The sequence below is a fragment of the Ostrinia nubilalis genome, chromosome 7 (genome assembly GCF_963855985.1).
Source record: "Ostrinia nubilalis chromosome 7, ilOstNubi1.1, whole genome shotgun sequence".
In the NCBI taxonomy this organism is placed as follows: domain Eukaryota; kingdom Metazoa; phylum Arthropoda; class Insecta; order Lepidoptera; family Crambidae; genus Ostrinia; species Ostrinia nubilalis.
Window position 1 is genome coordinate 10,921,497 of NC_087094.1, and position 9,739 is coordinate 10,931,235.

The 9,739-nt window shown below is 36.2% G+C and overlaps 1 protein-coding gene and 1 long non-coding RNA gene across 4 annotated transcripts in view; both read left to right on the forward strand.

Moving 5' to 3' along the window:
- Window positions 1-4,263, forward strand: part of LOC135073308 (uncharacterized) — a 58,474-nt gene extending 54,211 nt beyond the window's left edge. The window contains exon 2 of the long non-coding RNA XR_010257611.1: window positions 2,321-4,263. This is a non-coding gene — a long non-coding RNA (uncharacterized LOC135073308). The remainder of the gene's footprint in view (window positions 1-2,320) is intronic.
- A 1,623-nt stretch (window positions 4,264-5,886) lies between these two features.
- On the forward strand, window positions 5,887-8,850 carry LOC135073629 (uncharacterized). 3 transcript variants are annotated; one of them, XM_063967788.1, is made up of 8 exons: window positions 5,887-6,143; window positions 6,569-6,778; window positions 6,865-7,055; window positions 7,157-7,300; window positions 7,467-7,596; window positions 7,751-7,858; window positions 7,966-8,023; window positions 8,357-8,850. In XM_063967788.1, the coding sequence occupies exons 1-8, from the start codon at window positions 6,130-6,132 to the stop codon at window positions 8,540-8,542; spliced, it is 1,041 nt and encodes a 346-aa protein (XP_063823858.1). In that variant the 5' UTR covers window positions 5,887-6,129; the 3' UTR covers window positions 8,543-8,850. The 3 variants fall into 3 exon arrangements, with proteins under 3 accessions (XP_063823858.1, XP_063823857.1, XP_063823859.1); XM_063967787.1 differs by having other exon boundaries at window positions 5,888-6,143; window positions 7,464-7,596; XM_063967789.1 differs by lacking the exon at window positions 5,887-6,143 and adding an exon at window positions 6,156-6,225 and having other exon boundaries at window positions 7,464-7,596.
- The last annotated feature ends 889 nt before the right edge of the window (window positions 8,851-9,739 follow it).

A 9,739-nucleotide genomic window follows, 5' to 3' on the forward strand; every position in this document is an offset into this window, starting at 1 on the left:
ATGTTTAGGCGTTCTGATATCAGTGTCAATAACGCGCACCTACTTAGTATTTCTCCCATACCTTTATTCAGCCGCCTTGTTTAGTTTAAGCATATTAAAGTAATATCATCCCGTGATTATGTTCTAGCATTACCTTTGTAATAAGTTTACGTTTACAGCAAGAGTTTGCTGAGTTAGAATTACATACACAATCTTAAGAGTATTTGTACCATTTTTTGGTACCAAATAAATGTTTTTTCTTTCTTTCTTTCTTTCTTTCAAAAGTTTAACATACAAAAGGCATGTTTAAAATTAGTTGTGAATAAAAAAATATTGTTGGTCCGGAATAAGTACGCAATGCATATTTCGGCCCATTGTGTACCAGGCGCCACCAGGCGCGCAGCGCTGCGCACGAGTTAGCCGTTAGATGGGGCGGGGGGTGGTGTTCCCGAGCGTCTGCCCACTAATGAGGTTGCCAACATTTTCTTTGGGTATTATTTTAATTTTTCATTGATTTTTAAGATTTTAAGTTTAAAAGTACGAGGCGATTTTGAAATTTATTAAAGAAAGGTTTATGAGTAAATAAAAACATATTTTTTAAATGAATAGTTAAACATTTGGCCGCGATCTCACCTGATGGTAAGTTAGTATTACCATTGACTAGGCATTTATGTGTTTTGAAATAATGATTATGGATGTGAGTAGTTAATGTTTTTAGATTTTTCTGATACGACAAATTTTATCGAATGGAGGGAAAAACTTACACGGAGTTGTACGATACGATGCTACAGTATGACGTCATGTTCTTCATACCAACTTAAAATTTCACTTTTGGGATAATTGAAAAATGTAGTAAGGCGCCCCACTCGCCCCCGCGAACGCGCGGGTTTAAAAGGTGCCAACCGTTACTATGCAAATGTGCAAACTCAAAACAAGCCACCAAAAAAATTCTAAGTAAAAATGTTTACAATCACTGTCTATTAGGGTTTCGTAAAAGAAACTGAAAACCCAAAATGCTTAAGCTCTAGCACTGATGTTTTCCTAGTACTTTTTCTTCCGCGTTGGCCTTTCTTTGAGCGCTTGCCTTACTAAATAAAATGTTTGTCAAAATGTACGTTTTTTGTTGTTGTTGTTATTATTATTATTTAAGAATTGTTTTAAATTCTCAGCATTTTTTAAATGCCGCTATTAATGTTATTATTATTGGCAAATTATTACAAAATAATAATAATGGTACAGATGCGTTCACATCAACCTTTTGCTGCTTAAATAGGAGCCATTTTGCAAGGATTTTGTAAAATATGATGTGAACGCCTCTGTATCCAATGACATAAAACTAAGGCCTCATTTACGGAGACGCCGGGCATCGTACGTTGTGCGACGTACTGAGTTCAAACATTGGCATTGTGTGTGCATGAGTGCTTTTACGGAAAAGCGATTTAAGACGCGTATTCTTGAAATGGAACGTTATTTGCAGCCGAATCCTGCGGATGGCTTCGATGCGTCTCACAACTCTCACACGGCGTTTATTGTTGCGGGATTCACCGCGCGAAGAGAGGCTGGCACCACCACTTCACCCGTCTCGCATCAATATTTTTTGTGTTTATGCGTGCGATAATAAGTACCGCATCACGCGCTGCGGTTCCGTAATTATGAGGCCTTATTGGTGCTTATGGTGAACTTACAAACTGGTTACTAAATGCTTATTTTTATACGGAACACAATTCAATCTTACTCCTGGTGGTACCAGGAAAGGTACTAGGAGTAAGCTAAAGATGGGCGGAAATACAATTTCAAAGATTAAATAATAACAGAATTCGACTGAAGGTACGGTAACGTAACCTACCTGGAATTTCACGGATTTTTTTATTTTTTTTCTGTTGTCTAAGAATGTTTGAAAACTATCATTAGTAGTGATGTTGCTATCGGAAAAAGTTATTTACTTACGATTTTTTTTCCATCAAGTGGCCTGATTTCGATAGATGAAGTTTTCACAAAATTTTTCAAATGTACGTACCCATGTAAAGTTTTAGTGAGTACCTATTTAAAATGTTTATTTAACGAACAAACATGCTTTTAACACATCGATAAAGGAAGTAGGCAAAAAATGCGGCTAATTGACATTCTGAAAAATACAAAGTCTATGATTTGCGTTCGATGAACCCCGCTGCAGCTGATCGAAAGTGAGGGAATTCATATCGATATTTTTGGAAACTTTCGATGTACGTTATTTCCAAAACCGTTCAAGATATGACAATAGGAACAACGGCTTCTATTTCAGATTGTTTCAGTTTCTGTGCCCTTTCAGGCTTTAGGGGGTATTTTGAAACACCCTGTATAGCATTTCGTTAAATAGTTTATTTAGTGTTTTTCGCTAATCGTAAAGGCAGTGCATTTACTACGTACTCCCTGCTCAATAAATTAACAATATAATAAGTTTAGATGTAAAATTAAGCATAATATAGTTATATTAAATTAAAACTGTGTTACGGCGAGTTTACAAGTGATGGGTATAACATTGTGTTCGTGGTGTTTTAGGAGTTGTGCAGTTGACACGACAGTCATTATGTGTAACCGCCATGTTTCAATCACGTACCTAAATACTTTGCTTTCCAAAAACAGGTTTTTATTACAATCATGTAAACTCGTTGTTTTTAGGTAATGTTAGACTTATCAGTTGTTTGAGATGTTGATTATAATACGTTTATCACAAATAGTATTTGTGTTAAGTTAGTTTCCGCTAAACAACACTAAATCAAAATGAGGAAACAGTATGTATTGAACGTAGCTAAGGCTGTAATTAATACAGATTTCTTTGCCAGAACTTAGAGAAGATTGTAAATAAATTCTTCTTTTGGTCGACTAAATGCACTTAAAGAATCCATTAAATGATGTCTTCAAAATTCATGTGAATCGATCAAAACCGCGCAATTACTAGCTATGTATATTCTCATTCAACGCACAGCGGTCGGACACAGTTAATTTATATTTAGTGCACATATACAATGATAGGCTCACATAGATAGATACCTACATGTGTATGTATGCCAATATGACGCATTTTACAAGTCGAAATACCAACTTCCAAATCCCTTTAACTAATTTCAACTAATTACAATCCCATTGCAATATTCATAAGTCCCGTTGCTATCAGTTTTAAAATTAATGGAACCTAAAAGTTTAATTCTTACATTCAAATAACTCTTAGGAAAATCCATGTTATATGTATATTACTTAATAAACTTTTAAATCGAATTTTAGCTTATAAATTTTGGCTGTGCGTTGATAAATCAGTCTGGCGGCCTAAAAAAATATATACATATATGTAGCTTTTATAAAGCATTTGCAACGACCAAATTAGTGTCCCCGCGCATCAGGCGGCCGGGCCGCGCGGCCAGGTCGCTGCGGCTAACAAAACATGCATATGAAATAGCAATGCCAGATTTTGTATGGAAGGTGGGGCCTTTTTTTTCGCGCGGCCATCGACCAAACCTTCTAACGCTCGTAACTCAGTTCTGACTGAGTTTAGAGATGTACAACTGTACATGTCATAGTAAGTTTGGTTTATTACACTATTTTGTAATATAAAAACAAGGTTTGGTCGATGGCCGCGCGAAAAAAATAGGCGCCAATTTCCGGCATTGTCTTTTTGCCGCGCGGCCGCGATATGCGCGCACTCACATACACCGCGGAAGAAGTAGTCGGCCGCAGCGACCAGAGCCCCGATTACGGTAATTTTTAACGTCAACAATCCAGACACGCTTCTCGATTCTGCGATACGATTGGTCGTTCAACAGCGTACGTCAGCTGTTTTGACCAATCGTATTGCAGAATCAGAAACGCGTCTGGATTGTAGACGTTAAAAGTTACCGTAATCGGGGCTCTGGTCGCGCGGCCCGGCCGTCTAATGTGCGTGGGCACTAAAGATCTGATGAACTGATCTCAAGTTTCCTCCTCGACTCAAAATTAGCTTGTTGTCTTGTAGGTAGAATCTAGAGGGTGACAGTTTTGCTCTTAATTGCATTTCTGGAGTTGAAGAAAAAATTTGCCTTTTGGTGTGATCTCTCGGTCTGTCTATAGATTGGGATATTATGTGATTTGAGTATGAAATTTTATACATTCGTGTCTTCCTCAATGTGATATAAAAGATATTTTTCTATATTTTTTGTAAGTATGTATTTTTTTAAACAAAATTCGTGTGTGTTGCAAATATGTAAAAGTGGCAGCTCTATCTATCCTCTTATGAAATCTAAAGATTACAACATATTATATGGTATAATGTCATATCTGTGTATTTCTTTACATAGTAAGAGAGATGCCACACGGGCGTTTACGTTGCGGTGCGTCACCGCAGCGACGGTGCACCCGCACGTCAGATTTATAGTTCAATATTACACGTGACGCACCGCAACGTCAACGAACGTATGGCATCTCTCTTACTGGGTAATTTAATTAATCAAAAAAATAATTTACTATCATAATTCATGTCAATTGCGACTTAATAAAAGTACTTAACTATATTATGGGACCAAATTATCATCTTGGAATGTATTGAAATGTATATTATCCGAAAATATAATAAGCTATGTAACTTTTATCAATACAATACAAATCGAAATCAAATATATTTTTTTAAACTGTTGAAAATGTTGTTGTGAGGAAATGTTTTCTTCAAGTGGAACATCACTGTTATCTGTACAACTTTAGACGCGTCGACCTATTGATAATTTCTTTGAAATGTTGACATAGTGTTGTATTGTATTCATATGGTCCCTCCATTATGTATCATATGTGCGTTGGTTTTAATGTAATTTTATAGTGTAAAAACGCCGAGATAACTAAAAATATTTATTTTAATTTTTGTAATCATGTTAAAATATGTTTCGATTTCGTATTCGATTGCATAACGTGTTGACAGAGTGTTATTGAATTAGACGACACAATGCAAAGACAACGGGAACAAAACGCCTTCCATGGAAATTATTAGTTAATCAACATTCATCATAGATTTTGTTGTAATTAATTCAGTAACGCCATGTAAATGTTATTTAATATTGTTTTAATGTAAAAAACTCCAATTTATGATTTCAAATGATCGGAGATAACATTTGATTTGCACTTTTTAATCACGTTTTAGTTTATTATTTCAAAATATTCCTCGTTAGTGAAATATTTCCTATATTTCTAGTCGAGAAAGTCGCCGGAAAATAATTGTTTAAATCATTTTCAAGGAACTTTTTAATAAACTGGTTATGTATTTTTATACAGTGGTTTTATTCAAGTTGCCCTTAAAATTCATCGAAAGATATTAGCAATATTCTTATATTAATAAAGGCAATATCATAATATTCACTTCAGTTAATTTCACCTAAATTCAACGTTACTGGTGTTTGTCTACACGAGCAAAACAGATACACCCTGATAAATGAATTATAAATTGAACCTCTCAGTTCACACATTATTTATCTTTAATTATAATACTTGCCTAAGTATAAATAAATATTCAGCAAGGATTTGAATCATAACGGAGAGAATTTGGGGTCTAACTCGATCAACTTACCCAAAAACAGCAATACAAAGACTACTCCTATACGAGTAATAACAAAATTATCACTGTGCCGTAGTGAGTCCTTTGGTAACGGTCTTTGCCTATGTATTGGCGCGAAGGTTACACGCTCAGTTTGGTTTCATTTCAGTGTATCAGTCTAGATTTACTTGACTGACGCCAGAATGATGGATGGTATTTTTTTCAAAACTTTACTCTTATCTGCACTATTATTCTTAGCAAAGTTTGAATAAAAGTGATTTTGCTCAAATAGATTTTACAGGAGCGTGCCTGTTCAATTCTTTTGTTTTTTTTGTTCGTCTCCGCGGCTGTGCTCTCCGTTGGCAAAACATGTCGCGACATGATCCTGCGTTCAAAACAAAACACAATGCGAAGGAGGAGCGCATAGAGCAAGTCTTCACTTGTTTGCAAGTAAAAGAGGGATGCACAAGGATTTGTAGTGAAGGTGAAGGTGTGCCTATTTTATGTGTATGTAAAGGTGAAGTTAACGTAAATTTTAATACTTGTTCGTTACAGTAAAAGTTTGTTAATTAGTTATAAAGTTTCGAACCAGTGTTTACCTACCGTTTGCAGAAGTCGCTGAGATGATCAGGTTCAGGTAAGTGCCGATTTTATTTCTCAGTAGCACAATCATCACAGTAGTATTTGAGTTATGAAACAAAGTAACCTACCTATGTTAGGTAAATAGATTTTTAAGGTTCTAAATAAAACTTTCCTAAAGAGCGTCATGCTTCTTACATAAAAGTTAAGTTATTGAAGTAGGCTAACTAACAAATAAGTATTCAATCAGTTTACTCACATAGATACTCTCTAATCCACTTAAATCTGTGAGTTTACTTCTGAGCTACCTAGTTTGGAAGTAAACTATAACTCTTTAACACTGACAGACGATATTCCTAGGTTTAAACCTATGTTCAAAAATATTTTTTGTAAAAATTATTTAAAAAAACATAAGTAACACTCAGTTCGTATTGTTTAACTACCCGTACGCAACATAGGATAACACGTTTATTTTGCTTTTAGGATTGTATTGCTGGTCATGTGTTTCGTGCATGCTCAATCAAATCAAGCTCCGTGCACTGAGGATTCCCATTGTTCGATTGGATTCTACTGTGATGAGACGGTTTTATTCTGTCGCGGTTGTCTGAGCTGCGAGGACCACCAGCGCGAGGCGCCGCCTCAGCGCGACCTCTGCGTCAAGTCCCTCGTGCAGTGCGGGGATTGTCTCATGGGGTAAGCAAAAATAGGATGATAAAAATAGAAGCACATGAATCAGCTATTAGCAACATTTAAGTTACATACTTTCCTTTTGTTTTCAGTTCACAGGCGAATACTCAAAATGGCAACGAAAAAGTTAACACTGATTGCGAATCGTCGTCAGAGAAAATTAAACAACACCATCCCTACCTCCCTCCATACGCGTGGGTTGCTATAGGTTTCGGGCTTTTGCTGATGGTGATTACAATCTGCGTATTTTTAAGGACTAAGATGTTTAAAGTTGTGTCTTATTGTAAGTGTTATTTAATTTTATCATTTACATAAACAGTTTATTTAAAAAAAAGTAGGTACTTACGCGACATGATTCTTACACTTGAATTCGAAAATTTTCAGCATCGCAAACTTCTGTGCGTTCTATGCGTGGGAATGAGGCAGCCGAACTAGAGGCAGTGCCTCCGCCACCCTACAACTATCAACTGCCTTCCACTTTTCAGCCTGGATCTGCTACTGAAATGCCAGAGATCCGGAGTCTAATTGGTAAGCTAAAAACATTTTGTGTCAATTTAAAATATTTTTTCTTTATTGCGCTTTTGTAATATTTAAAGCGACTGTCCTAATTTCCTAAAGCCGTTATCGGTTCTACATTTACGAGTACTTTATATGTCAGGCATCGTGGTAATATTGTCATTATCGTTACCAGCAGATTCACCACAACCGTGCTTGAAGCCTTCCCCGGAAACACAGACGTCGCGGACTCGTGAAACTGCGGGTAGCCAAGAGGCTCGTGTCTTCAACAGTCCAGCGTACGTGCGCATACCGCAGAACCAGAGCAGGTGAGTGTAAGCAGGAAATCCACCTATCTACCTATAAATGAATCGATGTTTTTGTTTTAAAAGCAAACAAAATATGTACACTTTGCGCTCTGTTTATAAACTGTGAGAGCAAAGGTGAATATTCCAAAGAAAGTAAAAAATTACTGTCTTTCAGATGCAACACACCAGAACCAGAGGCTGATTACGTTCCAGCGGCGGCCAGTAATGACTCGCATCTCTCCACAAGGAATGTTGTAAAGTTAGATAATAATTCTACTGCAGCGTAAGTATCGTTCGGTTACTTCTTACCTACGACCGTTACGTTTTCATCTACATATTATGTTTAGTAACCCTCTTACTTACTAATAAGTAATTATTTTTTGCCAACAGTGATCAAAGTAGTGGTAACGCATCGACACATCGAGACAAGAATAGCAGAGTACTACAGGTTGGTGAAACTGCCTGTGTGCATTTTGTAAGCGTAATGTGCTTTTCAACCACTTGACTAATGTCCGTTTTCACCATCAATCCCTAATTTTTAAGTGATCCCTATGGTAACAATTAACAGGAATTTTGATTACATAGGGGTCACTTAAAATTTAGGGATTGATGGTGAAAACGGGCATAACTGACTTGTAACTTAGATAATCTTAATATTGCTCTTATGAAAGCTATTTTTGGACATGGATTCAGCTTCAAATGATCTGGGATTTATTATAGATATTAAGTATTGTACGAATTTTCCTTTACCTGAAATTAATTATGTCTCCGTTCATTATAGGTTCAAGACTCGAATAACAACTACCCGCGAGAGGAATCTTCGAATAGGGTGCCAAAAACCAGCGGCATTTCAATCTCTGAAACGCGCGTCATTGGCGGCCCTTCATTCGTCATCAACGTCTTGGAAAACATTCACAATTTTCAACAAAGCAACTACGTCAACTGCTACCATCCAGACCCTTCGTAGATTTTTCTATTGTGAGGATGATTGAAGGAATCATTAATTATACACAATTAGCAGTATTGATATTAATTTTGTTTTGTTTGTAACAAAACAAACAGGTAGCTACTTATTTTGTAAAAGTTTGAGTATTAATATTTTTAAATTGCATTGCGCACTTGCGCATAACATTTTAAAAAACTTCAGTTCATATTGTGATAGATATGTAGGTACTTATGTGATTTTTACCTTAGGCTAGTTGCCAAAATGTTACAAGTGATCTCTTAAGTTTAATATTATTACATAATATTTTTGTATAATACTTTAGATGTAATAGCAATCCCACCAAAAACATTCTGTAAAAAACTAGCCAAGTCTCGATGGAGCTGCTTGTTTATCTCTAAAAAGTAATGAAATCTAGACAAAGTCGTGCCAAGTCTATGGTTCTTTACTGCGATTTCTTTATTATTATAGTTAATGTTGTGTGACTTGGCCGTTGAAGGGTACAAAACCAGGTGCTCCATGACACCATTGCACCAATCTGTTGCCAGAACCGCTACCCATTGACGATGGAAAATTGCCACTTGGAAAACGTTGATTTAATAACCAGTCAATTTATTGTAGGCTTAATAAAGCTGCGTATTTCAATAATACTTATGCATGATTATTGATTATCTTAATAAAGATTGTTCAACGGCCAAGTCACACAACATTAACTATAATAATAAAGAAATCGCAGTAAAGAACCATAGACTTGGCACGACTTTGTCTAGATTTCATTACTTTTTAGAGATAAACAAGCAGCTCCATCGAGACTTGGCTAGTTTTTTACAGAATGTTTTTGGTGGGATTTCACTTCTTTTTGTAGAATGTGGCATAATTATTTAACGTCGTCGTCCTTTAATATTATCGACATTTTTTTACGATATTAAACAGTGACCTTTAAAATGGACAACGAATCAGAATTGTTTTAATAATAAACTTAACCTTAGCAAACCTCACGATATAATAAACGAAATCAACCAAATTCAAATTACACAACATTCAACTTAATCGACGGGGGGGTCTAGAAAGGAAAAAAAATCTGGACCGCGGTGCAGAAAATCGACGCTCAAAGTGCTAGCGCCATCTAGCGGTGAGCGGTACTGGCGAACACCACGGTGCCGCCGGTGTGGCGCTAGTAGTATTGATTATGAATGTGGTGTTACTGCAGATCTTCGATTT

Coding starts and splice junctions, on each gene's coding strand:
- LOC135073629 (XM_063967787.1), top strand. Junction 7,056..7,156: donor GTTTAAAGTTGTGTCTTATT/GTAAGTGTTATT, acceptor GAAAATTTTCAG/CATCGCAAACTTCTGTGCGT. Junction 7,597..7,750: donor ATACCGCAGAACCAGAGCAG/GTGAGTGTAAGC, acceptor ACTGTCTTTCAG/ATGCAACACACCAGAACCAG.